This window comes from Trichosurus vulpecula, chromosome 3, assembly GCF_011100635.1.
Source record: "Trichosurus vulpecula isolate mTriVul1 chromosome 3, mTriVul1.pri, whole genome shotgun sequence".
NCBI classification, from domain to species: domain Eukaryota; kingdom Metazoa; phylum Chordata; class Mammalia; order Diprotodontia; family Phalangeridae; genus Trichosurus; species Trichosurus vulpecula.
The window spans coordinates 355,688,157-355,708,742 of record NC_050575.1 but is presented as its reverse complement, the minus strand read 5'-3'; the positions used below and the strand labels follow the sequence as shown (position 1 = coordinate 355,708,742).

Here is a 20,586-nt window from a genome sequence, read left to right as displayed (position 1 = left end):
GATCAAATGAAATATTTGTAAAGCACTTAAAACTCAGTCTGGCACAGACTAGGCACTATTTAAATACTCATTCCCTTCAACAATCAAAAGAATACACAAAGCATCTCCAGCAAACAAAATCTACCCAACGCTTCAAACTCCAAGGCACACGGTGTTTAGATTTTAAAATTCCAACTACAAACAACAAATTCTGCAAACATCCAAGAGAAAGACCTTAAAACATAAAGAAAAGCAAATCTGAGTAACCCTAAAACTATTTTGTACCTACTAGTGATCACAGAAAGAAGAGAAAATGTACACTGAAAAACAAAGAAGCTAAAGATGTGAACCAAAATGATGTACACCCTGCAAACGTGAATCCAATCATCAATGAAAAAAGATAGGCCTTCAATAAAAGAGAGGCACTTGAAGTATTCTTGAAGAAAATTTTTTTTAACTTATTCGTGAGCAGATTTTTTGACTTATAAATACCACAAACAGAAATAGAAGGCAAATAACTACAACTACCAAGCAAAGCAACAAATAACAAAATATCTGGAGTCTAGAGACTATTAAACAATAAAAAGATTAAAAAACTAGAAAGAAAAGACACTTACTGGGTTAAAAAAAAAAGAAAGCTCATTAAGAGATTTCTTTCTAAAGTCCACAAAGAAATGAAGATGAAAGGGAAATGTAAAGAAACAGGAGAGGAGGTGGTGGAAGAGTAGGCCTGAATCAACAGAGACCCAGTTACTGCCCCTCCCCAGTAAATATATTTTGTGGAACTAAAGTACAGAATGAGAAGTACATGAAAGCGTAAAGTGGAGGTGGAGGATAGGGCAGAATGCATGCTGTATCCTAGTGAAGTCCATAGTAAACAAAGAAGGGGAAATCCTTTCTGGAAAAAAGGTACAGAAAAGAGGTTCGAGAAGAGAGGAAGAGGGATTTTGAATTAAACAATTAGCTAAGAAAAAGGGAGAAAGGAAGAAAGAACTATATAACTAAATGGAACAAGGAAAAAAAGGAATAAATAAATTGACTAATGGAGGTGGAGAGGGTTGACAGAGATGGAGGAGTGAAAGGTAAAAAGAGGAGTACTAGTGGGAATAGGGTTGTCCTAAAAGCACGTTATGCAAAAATAATCACAGGGACAAAATAGTATCTTAAAAGAGGAAGTAAAACAACAAAAAAAAGAAAAGGTAACTAGATTTTTTTATAGAGCTATTAAAGGTAGAGCATACAATCTTCAATTTTAATAAAATCCTGCTAATATTTAATATATACTTTAATGGATCCCTGAACTCAATAATACCAACCTATCCACACCCCTCTGTAATTCTTGTCCAGATTCTCCCATAAGTTGTCCAAAGAGGTTCTACCTAATGCACTGGAAACATTTCTCTGAGAATTTTACCATTCTGTAGATACTCTGGGTTAGCTTTCTGTTGTCCTTTACTCTAGTTTCATGTGACCAATTTACTTCTTTTCTTAACTATTAATTTCATGAATGATTTTTTAAGGTCACTTCTTGCATGCATTGACAATATACTAAAGCCTTCTTATCCCACAGTGATTATAATAATAATAAAAATAAACTCGTATTCATATTCCACTTTAAGGTTAACAAAGTGCTTTACAAACACGATCACATTTTATCTTCATAACAAGCCTAAGAAATAGGTGCTACTTAGCGTCGTGTCTCCATTTTGCAAATTTAAAAAAAAAGAAAAAGAAAGAAGAGGCTTCAGGAGGTGAAGCGACTTGTCCAGGGTCACATAGCTAATAAGTATCAAAGGCTAGATTTGAACTTAGCTCTTCCTGCCTCCAGGTTCAATGTTCTGATCCACTGAAATATTAATTCTTTGAATACTGTGCTGTTTGGTGACTTGTAACCACAAAGCATAAGTGAAAAAAAAATACTAGTCTTAAAAATAAGATTTTTTTCTGTCAGGGAGCAATTTAGGACAGTTGAAACTACTATACAATTTCATAAAACAAACCAATCTCATTCTGCTATTCAATTCTGGGAATAGCTCATTATCTAACTGCAGTGCCTATCCAAGATATGATTAATAATTGATTAACTCAATGGACTGCCTAGTCAGTTTACCAATAGGCATTCCTTTATCCATTTAGTTTTTCTGGTGTGGATTGTTATGCCAACCTTTATTAAGGAGCTATGAATCTCACTGAAGAGGCTCTGTAGCTTTCTCATGGTTGACACAATCAGCATAATGTCATCCGCAAACAGAAACACCCAGAGGACCTCACAATCTTTAGGGAATCCCTCTTCAATTTAATCTCACTATGGCAAATACATTAAGTGAGCAAGTTACCCTATTTTTGCTTAGCTTGAGGTTGCTAATCATAGAGTGCTGAAGAAAATTATCTCTATGATGCATTTGCCAAGGAATCAACAGGATTTCAAGTACAGCCTGACTGCTTTAGGTTATGCCTGCTCTCCAAGGGCAAGCCTATGTAAAAAAGAGATATATATTTGTAGGTTTACCGTTAGATGACTAGTTCTAAAATCTATGATATACCATGAAATAAATATTTATAATAGAAAATCAACATCTAATAACAAGTTTATCCAATCATTTGGGAAGAGACAATATTGGTCTTGTATTAAGTGATAAGCTATAAAAAAAAAAAAAATAAGGGTCAAGTCAACTTAAAAAGTGAATTCCCAGAAGGGCAAGGAATAGTTTACCTGTCAGATTTATGGAGAAGGGAAGAATTCATGACCAAACAAGAGATAGAGAGCATTACAAGATGCAAAATGGATAATTTTGATTATGTTAAATTGAAAAGGTTTTATGCAAACAAAGCCAATGCAACAATGATTAGGAGGGAAGTGTCTCTGATAAAGACCTCATCTCTAAAATATACAGGGAACTGAGTAAATTTATAGGAATACAAGTCATTCCCCAATTGAGAAATGGCCAAAGGATAAGAACAGGCAGTTTTCAGAGGAAGAAATTAAAGATATCAATAGGCATATGAAAAAATGCTCTAAATCACTACTGATTAGAGAAATGCAAATCAAAACAACTCTAGGTACCACATCTCTCCTGTCAGATTGGCTAACATGACAAAACAGGAAAATCATAGATGCTGGAGAGGATGTGGGAAAATTGGAACATTGTTACATCATTGGTGGAGTTGTGAACAGATCCTGCCAATCTAGAGAGCAATTTGGAACTATGTCCAAAGGGCTATAAAAATGTTCATACCCTTTGACCCAGCAATACCACTTCTAGGGCTATATTCCAAAGAGATCACACAAGTGGGAAATGGACCAGTATGTTCAAAAATATTTATAGCAGTTATTTTGCGGTGGGAAAGAAATGGAAATCAAGGGGATGCCCAACAATTGGGCAATGGTTAAACAAACTGTGGTATATGAATGCAATGGAATACTACTGTGCTATAAGAAATGAAGAGCAGACAGACTTCATAATAACCTGGAAAGATTTACATGAACTGATGGCTGAGTGAGGGGAGCAGAACCAGGAGAACATTATACATGATTACAGACACACGGACCTGTAAGGACTAACTTTGATAGACTTGGTTCTTCTCATCAATGCAAGGTTCAAAGACAGCTCCAAAAAACTTATGATGGAAAAGGCTATCCACATCCAGAGAAAGAATCACGGAGTCTGAATGCAGACTGAGGCAAACTATTTACTCTCCTTTTTTTTCCCCTTCTTTTTTGATTTTGTTTCTTCTCATGATTCATTCTATTGGTCATAATTCTTCTTTACAACTTGACCATTATGTAAATGTTTAATGCGAAGGTATATATAGAACCTATATTGGATTACATGGCATCTTGGGGGGTAGGGTAGAGGAGAGGGAGGGAGAGAAAATTTGGAACTCAAAAACTTGTGGAACTGAGTGCTGTAAACTAAAAACAAAAAAAAAAATAATAAAACAAAAAGTGAATTCCCAAACAGTATCGTTCACAGAAAACACCAAGGGAATAATGGACAATGCAGCATCTAAGAATTCAAATCTAGGAACTTTAAAATAGCAATTTAATCTCCTCTCAATAAGTAAAATTTCCCTTAGGTTCCTAGGGAAAAATCACCCAATTTTCTCCTCCCATATCATCTAATTTCATTTTTTCTACCTTCCACTTAAATTTATGATAAAATAACAGCTATTTCATAAAAAAAAATGGGGGGGGGGGTAAAAGAATGGCTTGTTGACCTTTACTTAGTCTGTTATTCTATAACAAGATGAAAAAAATTCTAACATTTAAAATGTTAATAAAAATATGTGATTGGACCACTCATGGGAATCTAGCTGACTGAAATGTATCCTTTAATACATGATGTTCAAGTCAATAAATTTTTATGAAGCCTCCTGATGTCAGAGTTAATTTGTTTTACTATTCTTATCACATAAACAACTTTAAACTCAATTTAATAAATACTAAACCCCTGAGCCTGGTATTATTAGTCTCTTAAATTTACCAATAATCTGTTGAATAGTAGCATAACCTCCAATTCTCATCAAAACTAAAATTTATGCAGCCAATAAATTGGTTATATGAACAAATTATGATAGTAAAAGCCAAGATAACAGGCACTAGCAAGGATGTCGAACTTACTATATCTAGCTAGAGGGGGAAAAAAGGAAATCAAAAATTTCATGAGGAATGAAGTTTAGTCTAGGAAAAGTTTAGTCAAGTAGAGTTATGAATCTAGGAGATGATATATAAAATTTAAAGAAAAGAATGGACCAAACTACCAGCTATATGGCCAAGAGCTCAAAAGTGACTAAACTGGAAGGAAATAAGTCCTGAGCACTATTAGAAAATGAGATACTAACTATACCACACATTTAACTTTGTTAGAGAAAATTGTTAATGGCATCAGTTAAGAATTTAATCTTTATATAGGCTAGTTATGTTTAATCTGTTTCATAACTACTATTAATCCCATCTCATAAATGTGTACCAGTTCATCAGGAGGATCAATGAGAGTGTACAATCTAAAAATGCATTATAATATCTAGGATGGTGGTGGTCTTAACATTAATGTTTTCTAATGATGAATGAAAGAAATTTCATCACACATACTTTGTTACATCAATAGGGAGACTGGCTTATCCATATCCTTCATCGACTGTCCAGAAGGTGTACCCAACATATTGGAAGTTTTTTCTAAGTCTTTTAATTTCATTACAAGAATGACAGAGTAGTGTAGCAGAGAAAGAACACACTCAGATATGGGACAACCTGGGTTCAAGTCCCACCACTGACATATAGTGACTGTGTGACTCTGGGCAGATCACTCAACCTCTTTCAATGCTATAGGCAATTAAAATGGTCAGCTGCAGAGGTGTCAACCTGCACTGGAAGAGGGAATGTTCTATGCAAATGAATCCAGAGGTCGAGTCCCTATCCCCTGTCCCTACAACAATCAGATCACCATATGTCATCCCTTGCTCATGTATATGACTCACCTACCTCCTCTTCTGGTCATAAATATTTTTTGATGTTTTCTTGTAAGGCAATCATCAAACCCAAGTTAAAATAAGCAACATACCACAGGCTACTTACACCCTTTGTGTTGTCTTTCCATTGTGCTTTGGATAACTTGCAATTTGGATTATTCAGTAATTGTGGGGTTCTAGGATTGAGAGTCACCCAACATCAGCAGGAGAATATTGGTAGTGAAAGGTTAGGGTTTGAGGTAAAGAAATTAGGATTACTGAAAGTACTATGTCCTGAGGTTCCAAAATATATACTGATGCACTAATTCAATAGGCTCTCCATCCAAGTCTCTCTCATAATCTAGGCAATCTGAAATCTTTATTCACTTGGTTTTTCTCCTTCATGAATTCTAAGCTAATCATTTTGTGTTGTTATTAATCTCATTGAGGTGCCCCCATGATGCACTGTTGCTCAAAGCAATTAGTGCGAAATCATCTGGCCTCAGACACTTACTACTGTGTGACTTAACCCTGTTTGCCTCAATTCCTCATCTGTAAAATGAGCTGGAGAAGGAAAGGGCAAACCACTCCAATATCTTTGCCAAGCAAACTACAAATGGGGTCACAAAGAGTTGGACATGACTGAAAAAACAGATGTTCATAAACAATTCTCAAATACTTAATGAGATGGTCAAACATATATAGGTTGGTAATTAATGTTTTTTTGGTAACCTCCCCCTTTTTGGTAATAATACCATCTGTCACTTTTTCCATTCCTTTAGGATCTTCTCTGCGATAGCAATGTACTGAAAATAGATTCCTGAGTATCTTTAAATTTGTGTGATAATCCAAAGATTACAGGAGAGTTCTGAAGCCAAAAATTTGAGAACCATTCAATCTAACATTCAGAATGTATGCACTAGACATCCAACCAAACATATAGAAAGAATTAACATCTGACACACCTTTAGAAAAAGAAAACAAGGAGAACATAGAGTCTACACTATGAAACCACCACCACTACTGCTACTACTACTACCTTTTATACAGCACCTACTATGTGCCAGACACTTTCCACACTGTACTACTAGCCACCAGTAAGAAAAGAAAGAACTGTATCATCTTTAAAAAAGGATCTGCTTTGCTTCACATCCACCAAGAAAACTTAAGGATAAGTACTTAAGGAAAAATAGCACTAATCATCTTTTCTTGGCAATCCCATCAAAACAAAAACCACAATGCTGGCAAGAAAGCAGAGTCAACCAAAACAAATCTACACATCTACCATGTGAAAAACTGTTATTCTATATCTTGAATCTCTCATCCCTATGTCAGGAGGTGGGTAACATGTTTCCACATCAGTTCTCTGAAGTTGTGATTGGTCACTGCTTTCACTGGAATGTTTAAGTCTTTCCAAGATGTTTTCCAGTTGATAAACATCTAGCCAAGTTCCTCTGAAACCATCCCTTTCATAATTTCTTATGGCACAATAATATTCCATTTTATTCATAGTATAATTTTTTTCACCTGTTCCCCAGTTCTCTCCTGCAGCAATAAAATGCTACTATAAATATTTTTGTACATGAGTCATTTCCTTCTTTCTTCAACCTCTCTTTAATCTCTTTGGAGTAATAATCTTCCTGGTAGTAGCATTGTTGGGTCAAAACATAAAAAATTTAGTGAATTTTGCATGTGATTCAAAATTATTTTTGCTAACAGACTGACCAAGTCACAGGTCCACCAACAATAAGCCTGTATTCCCACAGTTCCCACCAACAAATGCTACTTTCGTTACATTGATTTCTATTTGGTTCAATCTAATTTTCAAAAAGTCTATTACTTGAGTTAATTTTTCCACATCCTGTTTCCACATTCTCTTAATTATTCTTTCCCCTTAGAAGACGGGCTCTTAACCTAAGACTCATGGACAGACTCTTCAGAGGGTCTATAAGCTTAAATAGGAAGAAAAGATGCATCATTTCTTTTGCCTCTTTTTGTATTCCCAGCACTTAGTACAGTGCCTGGTACACAGCAGGCACTTAATAAATGTTTACTGACTAGTCTTTATAGAACACTTCCATCTCTTTTTCTCTTCCAGATTATGGGGAATTGGTCACTAACCACAGAGAGTCTGAAGTTTGGAGCATTTTCCACGGCTCTTTGATGGGCTGCCAGCCATCGACATGCCACAGAACCAATACATAGAATTACACTGAAAACAGAATGGCTACTGCTTGGATTACCATGAGAAAAAGAGAAAGAAGGAAAGACGAGAGCCTCATGAATGTGAAAAGAAAACAACTGGTCTAAAGGCCAAACTCTACCATAAGCAGTGTCATGTTGAGAGATTCAGATGAAAAAGACTATCAAGATGTATGAAAAGAGAAATACCAAGCGAAAGAATGATGAAAAAACTCCTCAAGAAGCAGTGACTGCATATCTGCTGGACAGAGAGGGTCAATCCCGAGCCAAAGTCTTTTCCAATATGATTAAATAGAAATGAAAAGAGAAAGCTGGTAAATGGGAAGTGCCCTTGCCGAAAGTTCATGCCCAGGGAGAAACAGAAATGTTAAAGGTTATTAGTACAGGAAAGAGAAAGAAGAAGGCTTAGAAGACAACAGTTACTAAAGTCTGCTTTGTTGGGGATGTCTTTCCTTAAAAACCACCAAAATATGGAAGACGTATTAGGCCAATGTGTGTATGTTTTTAGAAGGCTCATGTAACTCATCCTGAACTTAAAACCACTTTTTGCCTCCCCATACTTGGTGTGAAGAAGAATCCCTCCTCCCCACTATATACAACTTTGGGCATTATTACCAAAGGGACTGTCATTGAAGTGAATGTGAGTGAGCTGGCCTTGTGACAAGGAGGAAAAGTTATCTGGGGAAAATGTGCACAGGTTACCGACAATCTGGAAAATGATGGACGCATAAATGCTGTCGTGCTTGTCTGATTGACTGACTGAATGAAGTTCTACATCTTTGACAATTATTAAAGATTCTACGATATACCAAGAAAACCACAACAGTTACTACATTGAGCAGTCACAAAACAAAACCAGAGACCCAATTCTACACACTGGTTGTTCTGATTTGAGATTAACCTGGAAAAGAGATGAGCCACTAATTTCTATTCTTTTATGAGACTTTTTCCCGTTTTGGAGTGGCAATAAAAAAGCTTGTAGCTACTCTGACTGCTGGAAGAAAAAAAAAAACCACTTCCATGTGCTGTACTCCTGGGTCAGGGTTTTCTGGATGGACCCCCTGCCTCATGCCCACGGCCTTCTGGTTACCTCTTTGTAGAGACCTAGGCAGGCAATACGTATCTACTGAAGTTTCTTCTTGGATTTCTTAATCATTTCTCAATTTGGTGTTCAGTTTCTTATTTTTCGTGGAATAGTCATTACAGGGCTGGAATTTTCTGCTTCCTTTCACTCTACTATCTTGAAGATTACTCTCCTGTATACTACTTCTAACAAAGCTCCATAGGTAATGCTGTCCTTGCCATGACAAAGATAGGTCTATTCAAGGCCTTAGACAAAATTGCACATAATTTCTAGTGGTTTGGATTGAGATACCATTAGCTGAAATGTCTAGTTGTACAAAGTATATACCAAGGCCACAAACCTAGTATGCTAGCTTGAAATCTTTCTATAACCTTTAGAACCCTCCACTTAACCCCAACTACAGTTAGTAGTTGCAACAACAATGCTGCTTGCAGCTGCTGTATAGGCTGTATAAAACCGATAACACCAGCACACAGGAGGGCTGCTAGCACAGGTTCTTTGATCTGCTCTTCTAAGGAAAGCAACTTTGAGGGGTTTACAATCTCACTTTAGTAAAACATACATATATCATTCACTTAGTTCAGGGAAACAAGATGGCACCCTGAACTTCAGAGCAAATACAAACAGAAATTACAAACAGAGAAAACATAAACAGAGCAAATAACAAACCAACAGGCAGGCTTCTAGCTCTCTGACCAAAGCTACACCTAAATAATTACCAGAGAGAGAAGCACCAACATCTGGGTTTTAAAAGCCAAGGGGATCCTTAACGCCTACCAAGAGTCTCCACACCAACTCTTCCAATGAGTGAACCCCCAAACAAAACACTAACCTCAGAGTATATATATCCTTTTTCAAAGTGAGAGAGCTTCACACTTCTCGAGAGTTTCACACCTCTCCAGCACTTCACACCTCTAGTGACCTAATTAGCTAAAGGGTGTGGGCCTTCCTACAAAGGCAAGACTCAATCAAAGGCACTTGATTGCCTTAGTGCTGAGAAGCACTCCAAAACAAAAGACAACAAAAAGCCACTCTTTGCTTGCCTTTACAACAGTAAAATTATTATTTTATCACTTATTTGCCCTACCTTAGGAGTTCAGTGACATTTAAGTAATGGTAATCATCCCAACCAAGATGGCTCCTTCCCTCCTAAGTGCCAAAACTGTACCCTACCTGATACTGTCCATCTGTCAGCCTCCACACCTGTCTCTCACACATAACCTCTGATTGGGGGCCACTCCAGCCTCACATTTAGGACTGCACTATTCACATTTATTCAGATGAAGAGTCATCTTTCCACAACACATCACATCTAATTCATTGTATGGCCAGAAATGTACCCTGAAATAGGATCTACTGCATGCTAACCTCTATCATCAGGAAGAGATTGCACTGCCTTACTTCCAGCTGCAAAATGCTTTATAACAATTCAGTCCACCTATTTCACATATCCTTATCAGAGTTAGAAGATCTAGTCCAACCTCCTTCGTTTTATGTATCAGTAAAATGAGTCCAAGAGTTGTTAAATAACCTGCCCGAGGTGATATTTTCCCGTTTATCAGAGTGCCTGCCATCAATAACCAGCATGATGACTCATGACATATACCCTACTCTTCAAGCAACCAGTGGCATTCAAACAGGGGGCTGACTGCTATTAAACTCCTGCAAAGCCCCTGGAAATAAGCCAGCAAGCGTATCTACTTGCAATATTCACAGTAACAGACCTCTGAAAACACTGCGGAAAAGGACAATGGATCAATGGCTCTTTTGCCTATCAAACCCTATTTCCTCACTCCATATTTTTCCTTCTGTGAGCCACTAAGCTTTGCTATGACAGTCTCACAATGTCCACACCCTACACCATTGTTGCTTGTGGATGAGAATATAGTATGTACAATAACCAAAATTAAAATAACTAAAAACAAAAAGAGATACAGGTCTGAGGAGAGGACATGGGAGCCAGGACACAATGTATACAGCTCAGAACTAGTACTAGTCTCAAACCAACATCGCCCCATAAGCCGTGGCCTTCATAGATAGGAAGATAATCTTAGGACCTTTTCTAGATTTCCAATATTATGGGAAAGGCTAGTTCAGTAAAAGAAAATGGACCTCAAGCTAGAGGAATATTAATATACTTCTAGAATAAAAAGTCCTAACCTCCAAGTATCCATAGTATCTATATACTGATAGAATTTTGTCCAAAGTGTTGTCTTTCTATATATTCTAGCTTCTTAATCTTCAGTATGTTCTCTCAAACTTTGAATTTTCTCAATTTTTAAACTTAGAGAAAATAGCTATCTGAAGGCACTTGGATAAATAACCATGGCCTGCCCTTTGGAAAATCCACAATTCCCCATTTTCCATTTTCACATCCTCTTAATTAAAAACCCACTCCCAAAACGTACTGTCTGCACCCCCTTACCCCTGCCCTTCCCTCCCACAAGAATTTCCTAAATACGGTGCATGCTAAGTTTCTATCAGGCAATGTATGACAATGGTTTCATATAAACCTAGCTGAAGCAAAAGGAAACATAAATGTTGGCAGGTAAAGAAATTTCACAAAGATAATGCACAGTCAACAATCTCCAGAAAAATGCCAAATTCCAAAATATAGAAAACTTTACCTGGTTCCAATTTTATTACTTTAATTGCTGCCAGTTCACCAGTGTTAACATTTCGAGCCTAAGAAAGAAGATAAAAAAGTTTTAAAGTTTTATTTAAAGGTCATATTGAAAGTTTTAAAGTTTTATTTAAAGGTTATATTGGGTTAACATTTCATTCTTCAACAATATAAGTCACAGTATGATAATTTACATTTTAAAATGCAATAGTAAAACTGTGAAATTCTTTGCTGATTTAATTTATTCATGGTTTAAATCAGATCCCTTAGAATCATGGTAAAGCAAGTTTGGATAAATTTCAACTAGATGACTAGACACTAAAAAAGAATCCTATGTCAAAGAAAGTTTCCATATATGTACAGAAGTACATTATTTCTGAGAATAACATCAACAAAAGTAGGCAATTATATTAATGGGGGAATAGCTACAAATTATGGCATATGAATGTAACAAAATGCTACTTTACTATGACAAATAATGAATACAAAGAATTCAGAAAAACCCGGGAAGACAAATTGACACATATACAGTAAGAAAAAAGAAAAGAACATAATGAAAATTAGTCTTAAAAAATCATGATACATGATCTAAAATAGTGTACTAGAAGATAAATATGAAGACTATATAGATGACAAGACCAATATGAACAGATACAAACTAAGCAGAACCAGGAAAATAACAAGCATAACAAGGAGAAGAGAAAGTACAGCTACAACCAAAAGAAACTGAATGCTGTGTGATTACAATGACTTCCTTTGCTGCAGAGCTATATATGGCTGTGGGTGTGGAATATGCATGTGGTCAATATTTAGCAGCTTCAACCGCTTTTCCCCCCTCTTGATATTTGTTATCAAAGGAAGGTTCACAAGGTAGGGTAGGGTCAAAGAGCAATATCTGAAAATAAGTATAATGTAAAAAGAAAAATAATCTTTTTTGAAAGAAAAAGAATCCTAGAATATAAGTAGCTAGCTGTTATATGAATATAAAATCAGAACAGGCACCTTGAACATTTTAAAATGTTTATAATCTGGCAACTACCTAGAAAGGTATCCTCAGAAGACAGTATAAGGATGTGTTAAACACCCATTACGTGCCAGGTACTGTGCTAAACACTGGGAATACCAAAAGGCAAAAAATCAGTCCCTGTTCTCAAGAGCTCACAGTCTAATGGGAGACACAACATATAAACAACTACATATAAACAAGATACTGAGAGGATAAATTAGAGATAAGCGACCGAGGAAAGACACTAGTATGGAAGGGGACCAGAAAAGGCTTCTTGCAGAAGGTGGGATTTTAGCTGAGACGTGAAGGAAACCAGAGAAGCCAGAAGGCAGAGGTGAGGAGGAAAAGAAATGATTCCTGGCTCTGGGGACAACCAGTGAAAATTCCCAGAGTCAGAAAATGGAGTGTCTTGTGTGAGGAAAAGTGAGAAAGCCTCAATTACTGCATCACAGAGTATGCAGAAAGGGGAAAGGTAGACTTGTGTTTCAGAAAGAACACTTTGATAGCTGAGTGGAGGGTGGAATAGAGTGGGGAAGAGACTAGAGGTCTAACAGGTCAAACAGGCCACTGGAATAGAAGTGAGGAGATGAGGCCCTATTCTCTGGGGTGGCAATGGTGTCAGGAGAAAGAAGTAAATATGCATGCTTAAATAGTTATCAACACATTATCTAAAAAAAAATGTCACAGAACTCCAGTTAAGAACCCCTGCTCTAGGAAAATACTGTGTTTAAAATCTGGGTGGAATGAAAGCCTGATTTTATCTTCAACCCTTCTAAGGTACAATGAGATCCTGCCACAATTTTTTTGGTTGGTAAGATGATTCATAGTACAAGTGCTAAGAGAATAGTATGACTTAACTAGTTCACCAATAGAAAGATTCTACATAACAAGGGTTTAGAGCTAAAGCATAACTGACCACAGGAGGGCACAATCTGCTAGTCACAAAAAAGATATAAAATTTCATGTCGCACAAAGGGCTTTGTAGTCAATATTGTATTAACAATACAACAATAGTTGATTTGCTAAGAATAAAACCAGCTTATCTTTAACACTTATGAGTAAAATGTAAGTGCTGAAAAGTTAAAAAAAGAGCTTCACAATATATCAATATTTAATATATGGTCTGGGTTTTTTAATACACCTGTGGTTTTATGTGCAAGATGCTCCCAACGGGAAACTTCCTCCACCCAAAGCAGATCCAAACATGCTCTGCAACTCAGTCTGTGAGGGTTTCAAGGGCTTGCCCAAGACCACACAGCCTGTGTGAGAGGTGAGACTTGAACACAGGTCTTCCAAACTCTGGGGGCACAGTCTATAAAAGACTCTTTTAGACTCTTAAAATATTAAGAGTTAAGAAGGAGTTAAATGTTCTTCAGTCCAACCACATTATTCTAAGAGAGCTTAAATGCCCAAGGTCACACTCTCACTAAGGAGTAAATCGCAGCACTGTTTCACTGTCTGTTTGAGCTCAGATAAGTCTCTCAATCTCCCTGAGCAGTATTTTTCTCATTTGTAAAATTAGGGGTGCTGGATGTTGGATGACTGGGCTTCTGTGATGCCTTCTAGCTCTAGATCTAGGAACTGTAAGAACCTGATAGGATTTGAACCTAGAGTTCAAAACTCTAAAGTTGTGTAATTTCTATCACACTACAATTTACTTGTAAATAAAATTATTCAAAAGACTTTTCGGTTTGAAATTTCCTTAATATAACACATAAGGAATGAATTTTAAATTTAAATCAATTCTTCAGTGTCAACTGTAAAAAGCACTCAACTAAAACTTCTTTTTTTGCCTTTTCAACTCTGAAATATTTTCCAGCATATGACTTAGTTGGCAGTGCATTAGCTCATCACAAAGGAAAATATTCCAGACTATTCTTTAATATGCTTTGTAAGAAAACTCTGACATATGTGCAGCTTCATTTTTAATGCTTAAGCAAACCAACAAGTCAACTTCAAATTTTGAATCTCTATGCTCATAAAAACTGATTTTTAATCGTGATCTGATACCTTGGCCTTCTGTCTAAAAATTATATTCTACAGTTTCTGAATGACTGTAGTCAAGGTTTCATAAAGAGAAATAATGCTTAATTAATATTATTTAACATTCTGTAACACTAGACTATCCTCTCATGGAGTCTCATGATTAAATGTAATTATTTTTAAAAATGCAAACTAGGAATAAAGTAGATAGCTGTAAAATACTCTTTTGTATAGAACTAAAAAATTCTAGGGCTCTAGCAATGACTACAACAATAAAAACAACCTAGTGCTGAATGCCCTTCCCTAAATGCCTAATGGAAGTGAAAATAATGGATGATGACTCCATATTCCCATTATCTCATCCTCATTAATGTACTTCTATGATAGGAAGAGAGAGCTACAATGACTTTGATGGCAATAAATATTTTTAGTTGTGTCACCAAAGGCACATATTGCCACTGCAGAATTCTATCCGAGCATGTGTCAGGGAAACTCGGCAGAATGGCACATAATCAGTATATATACCAGTCATGCACTAAGGTTTCCAAAAATCATGTGACAGCCTATCTGAGTGAGCCTAGACAGTTTGGAGATCCAGATCTGGCCTTAGTTTAAATGATCTCGCAGAGACAGTTCCAGGCCTGCTTCAGGCTTCTTAATCTAGTCAGTCTTTTGGAAGCCATAGAAATTGGGCTTAGTATCTCCTGAGGTGATTTCATGCTAGAGAAACAGACTACCAGGACATCATCTGCTGGCCACAAATAAAAATTTTAAATGGGGTGCAAAGTAGGTGCCCAAAAAAAACAATTATTAAATACCTAATTTGAAAAATCATCATTCTAGGTACTAATCCAGTAAACAAGAAAAGCCATTCATTTATTACCTATTTAGTAAGCTCCTAACCTCCTCCTTAGAAGGTGGTGTCAAAAAGTTTCTCTATGGATCTGTGAACTTATCCAGTAGATAGCAACCCATCCACATATTCTCTTCCCTGTGTGACTCTTGTAAGTATTCTCTCATAAGTGGTCCAGAGGGGCTATCCAGCATGCTCCAAGTCTACTAGATTTCCTGATGTTACATGAATGCCACATGAACACACAGGTTGCCCATCAATTCCCTCTTACCACATGACTCCCCCAACTTCTTTTCTAGTCATACATCTCTCTGATGGAGAGACAGTCTCTCTATGGAGAAGACATACTAAAAGAAAATCTCTGTTCTCTAGGAATTTACAACAATCATGATAGGAAATAAGTAATGAAAAGACCCTTAATGAAATGATGAGATGGCACCTTTATTTATGACTCAATATTAAAATAAGAATATTAATAGTAACTAGCATTTATATAGCATTTTAAGGTTTGCAAAGTGCTTTATAAATAACTCATTTGATCCTCAAAACCACCTTTGGAAGCAGGTGCTATTATTATCCCATTTTACAGAAGAAGAAATGGAGGCATTGCTATTTGTATTCCATTTTTTCTAGTGAAAATAAGTGGGTAAAAATTAAATAAGGTTTTGCACACCTGGAAAGAGAACCTTTGTGTATAGGAGCATAAGGAATAGAGGAAATATAATGCATCTCTACAATATCATAAGTAGGCACCAAAGGACAAAACTACTCAAATTCTTTATGTATCAAATCATCTAGCAACTGTCTGAATACCATAACACATTATGCAAAGTTAAATTCAAGTACCTAGAATGTTTTATTACGAATGTTTACTGAAATGATGAGATAGTATATTAAATATTAAAATAATAATATTAATGACTAGCATTTATACAGTGTTTTAAGGTTTGCAAAGTGCTTTATAAATATCTCATTTGATCCTCAAAACAACCCTGAGAAGTAGGTGCTATTATTATCCCATTTTACAGATGAGGAAACTGAGGTAGACAATGGTTAGGTAATTTGCCCAATGTCAAACAGCCAGTAAGTCCCTGCACCTGGATTTCAACAGAGGTCTTCCTGACTCCAGGTCTAGTGCTTTATGCACTACAGCTGAGTGAGTCCTGTCATTTTTCTGCTGGTTTTCTCTGGTACTGCAAATTCAGACATGATAGTATGGTGGGGTTTTTAAAAACCTCAGCATACTGTGCATAAGACTTTTGTCATTACTTCAGAGAACTTCAAAGTAATTTATCCCCTGAAAGTTTTACACTTGTAATAAAAAGTATTTGTTTTGGTGATACCTTACTTTTTCTAAACATAGATCAATCAAAGGTCTGCACACTTAAATAGAATAACGACATATAGACTGCTTCTACAGGTGCTGATGCTGTGAGAATCCACCAAATGGAGTCTTTGGTGACTGGAAAATTACAACCTATGAGAATTTTTAAAGTTGTCACATCTTTTTCATATTGTTCACAGAATGCAAGCCAATTTGTGAATGGATAGAAATGTATTTTTCTCTATCATTTTTATACTTATATTCAGAATCATGAGCTTGCCTAAGGATAGAAAAGGTGTTCTGATGCCATACAACTGTGGAGACTATTCTGAGGGAGGTGTCTGGCATTTCTACTACCTTCCTGCTTACCAATGCTGCTTTGTTGATTTAAGGCGCGGACAAGATACATTATGTTATCAAGAAAACAAAATGTTAAAACAAAAGTGATTTCTTAAGTCTGTTCATCATTCAGACAACCAATACAGAGATTCCAGGTCTCTTTATAAGCTTTAAAAGATGCTTATATTTTTAAATGATTCTTGTGCCTGGAATTCTGTAAAAAGTATAAAATTAAGAATAGGCTTAGAGATAATTAATTATAATGCAGAAGAGGTATTATTTTCTGGCAAAGATAAAAAAGATAGGTTCTGTGGGATTTGTAAAAATCCTACCCTAGAACGAATTCTTAAAAACTTACTTTGAAATAGAAGCCTGCGTGCTACTGACATTTACTTGCTATGGTTTGTTCATGTTAGTAATATAGATATTGTGAAAACTGCTAACAAGCCAAACGCATGTAAATTCAATAAAGGAACTTTCTTGGGAGGGAAAGTTTGCTTCTGCCTTTGAGTTTGTAATTAATTTTGCCAAAAGACATCTATTTGATACTAATCAAAAGGTTCTGTAGCTACACATTTTTGACTGTTTTATGAGCAATAAGAACCAAAAAGCTAGTTGACTTTATCAACAAAGCAAGTTTCAGAAGCATTGCTGGATATATTAATCTAAAACTGCATTTGCACATATAGCCACATCTCTACAGGAGACAATGCAATAACTGATATTCAACAATGACTTTGAATTCTAAAAGGAAAATCTGTATTATAAGCAGTATGCTCTGTGTTTAAGGCACATACTGATGTCACATTTTGAAAATATTTCCATTAGAAAAGTCAACCATTAAAATGTTCCTGGGCTTCAGCGCTCTATAAAATTGATTTAACCAGAACATCTCATTCCCTGAAGCTTACTTAACTTAGAATCCAATTAAATCGCTTGAAACTTATTACCTTATTCTCAAATGGTAGCATTCAGTACAAACGCCAGTATCAAACAACAGTGCTACTATGAATGGCAGGTGTTCTAGATCACGGCTCTACAAATCCAAGACAACCAACCAGAGAAAAATTCCAATCTGGCCAATTTTCTAATTTTATTTAATCACTTTATTTCTAGTTTTTTTTTTTTTTATAGTTTACTTCAATACCTCTTTCCCCGGTGTGATCTGTTGTGCTGACCCTGATACAAAAATTCACAAGTAGGGAGCTGAATTATGCTATAAAACATACTTGGCGCATTGTTTTATTGCCTGTCTTTTTTATAACCAGAAATTTCACAAATGTGAAGTTATTCGAATAATCCCAATTCTCCTCCACCATTTTATTACTAAAATAAAATCAAGTCTTGTTTACCAAAAATTACTGTGTCAATAAAGAGCAAAATGGGTAAATCCCTTGTCTGTCTCCCATTTCTATGAGGAATTTAAAATCCAAATGTCATTTACTGTGAAGGCTGCTAGCAAATTATACTACAAATAAAAATAAAAATAAAACACTGGAAGTACTACTCCTCTTTCCATTTTATAAAGCAGTTCTGCCAAAAAAAAAAAAAGCTACATTCTAAATTCCTCCTATACATTCCTGATAATCTTAAAAGCATTCCCTAGAGTGACCAACCAAGATGATAGACCAGCAGCAAGAAATACAGCTGAGCTCTATGCCCACAAAAATCGAGAAAAGATCAGAGTGAGTCCTGATCATTAAATCCAAGCCAAAAAAAATAGAAAACATTCCTGATGTGATTTGTTCAAAACCTGAAAAAATTAGAAGCCACAGGAATTTAAAAACAAGAAAGCACTACAAAAAATATATATGTACAGTTAAAATATTTAAAGAAATGATTCCTCTCACAGTGCTGCTTCTAGCCAGCACTAAATTGTTATTTCTGAGTGAGGTCATCTGGAAAATGGGAGGATGGGGGTAAATAAGAGGCAAAACTAATAAGTCAAAGAGGTCAAAAGGCAGAGGAGGGAGGGCATTCTAGGTTTGGGGGACAACCAAAAAAATTGCCTGAAGCCAAGAGATGAGAGTTTCTCGTTTGTGGAATAGCCAAGAGGCCAGTGACACTGGATTGTACAGTACCTTATGAGGAGTTAGGTGAAGAAAGACTAGAAAAGTAGGATTAGGAAGGTATAGTAGTATTTCTTAACAGAAGTGAGGGTCCAGTTGAAGTTGCGTAACCTAAATTTGAAGCAAACTGAATTAGAACAGTTACAACATGATTTTCTCCACCTTCTTTTAGCAGCACATGTGTAAGAGAGAAGGCAACAAATGGTGAGAGTGAACAAAGGGTGAGGTTTGGCAGGCCACAATCAGTGATATAAGGGCACAAGAGATTCAAGGGGAGGATATATAGAGTTGAACTGGTTCACCAAGGATTCAAAATGGGGAAAAGAGAAAAGAGCAGCTACTGTAGAGAAGATGGCCTGGGGGAGATTTGAAAGGTCAAGTGGCTGGGGGTCACAGTTTGGATGAAGAGCAGGGTTTCATAAGAGAAGGCAGACGGAAAAGTGAAAAGCCAACTGGTTATGGACTAATTAAGGGGATTTCCGAATTGTTGAACATGAAGTACATTTGTGGTGATGGCAAGATATGGCCATCTTGGTGTGTGGCTGAGTTAGGGTGAAGCAGTTCATGGGAGGTAAGTATGGTATTTGAGGGAGAACATATACATAAATACATATATAGTATGTATATCTCTAGGAGTTGGGAAGGCGAGGAAAAACTGTAAGCCAGTTATCAAACTCATTGAGAAAGTAAGGGGAGTGACCTAGGGGTCTGTAGATGACAGCTGTAAGTATTTTGATTAACAGGTAGATATATAGAGAGATAGATAGCATGAACCTCAAAGGAAGAGATGTTACTGAGTGATGGAGGAAAGCCGGTTCCAGGAAGGACCTGAAAGTGGCAATGGGGAGCAAGGTGTATTCCGACTCTTGCTTTGCCCAGTGAGTGAAGAATGAGTGAAAGTACAGGCAGTACTGGAAAGGGAGGCTAGGGAGACTGTCATTAGGGGAAAGTGAGGTTTTAGTAAGAGCTAGCAGACAGAAGTAGTGGGAAACGAAAAGATTTAAGATGAAGGCATGCATGTTGCCTATGATACAGGCATTCCAGGAGATACATTGGAAAGCAGAGTGGAATTAGGTTAAAACTTGAGAGGTGGGAGGGTTGAGAGGGATGGGAATGAGGGATAAAGTCATGGGGGATGGGGGATGGGAGGTGGATGTTGATCTTTTAGGAGTTCAGAGTCACTGGGATATGAAAGGTATGTTGTTGTTCATCCTTCATTATTGAAAAGGACCAATGACATCACAGTGTTGAGGTCGGGGTACAGTGTGTTTGGCTATGGCTGATCGGTCCAATATGAATTTGGAAGGCTCTGGCACAGGTCAGGCCATTAGAACATTTGGGATGGAGATATCTCTGCATTTGCACAACTCATGTTGTTCCTCTGTGCTACTGCAATTTTGCTTTGCTTGTGAAGTACAATGCCTTCTCTATCATGGGAGGTCCCAGCATCTCCCCTGTCTCACAGTTGATAATAAAATTCTTCAGAGAGACCTTCAGAGTGTCTGTGTATCACTTCTTCTGACCATCGGGTGAGTGCTTGTTGTATGTGAGTTCTCCAAAATAATCTTTGCGTTTGGCATTTGGGCTATGTGTCCGGCCCACTGGAGTTGCACTGTCTGTGGTAGAGTTTGAATGCTTGGCAGTTCAGTTTGAGAGAGGACTTCAGTGTCAGGTAC

The 20,586-nt window shown here is 36.7% G+C and overlaps 1 protein-coding gene and 1 pseudogene across 1 annotated transcript in view; one reads left to right on the top strand and one right to left on the bottom strand.

Moving 5' to 3' along the window:
* The window catches only part of MAP4K3 (mitogen-activated protein kinase kinase kinase kinase 3), a 213,323-nt gene that overhangs the window by 149,258 nt on the left and 43,479 nt on the right, over window positions 1-20,586 (bottom strand). Inside the window, 1 exon segment of the mRNA XM_036749371.1 lies at window positions 11,341-11,398. Within this exon segment, the coding sequence (XP_036605266.1) occupies window positions 11,341-11,398 (58 nt within the window).
* On the top strand, window positions 7,611-8,380 carry LOC118841766 (annotated as a pseudogene).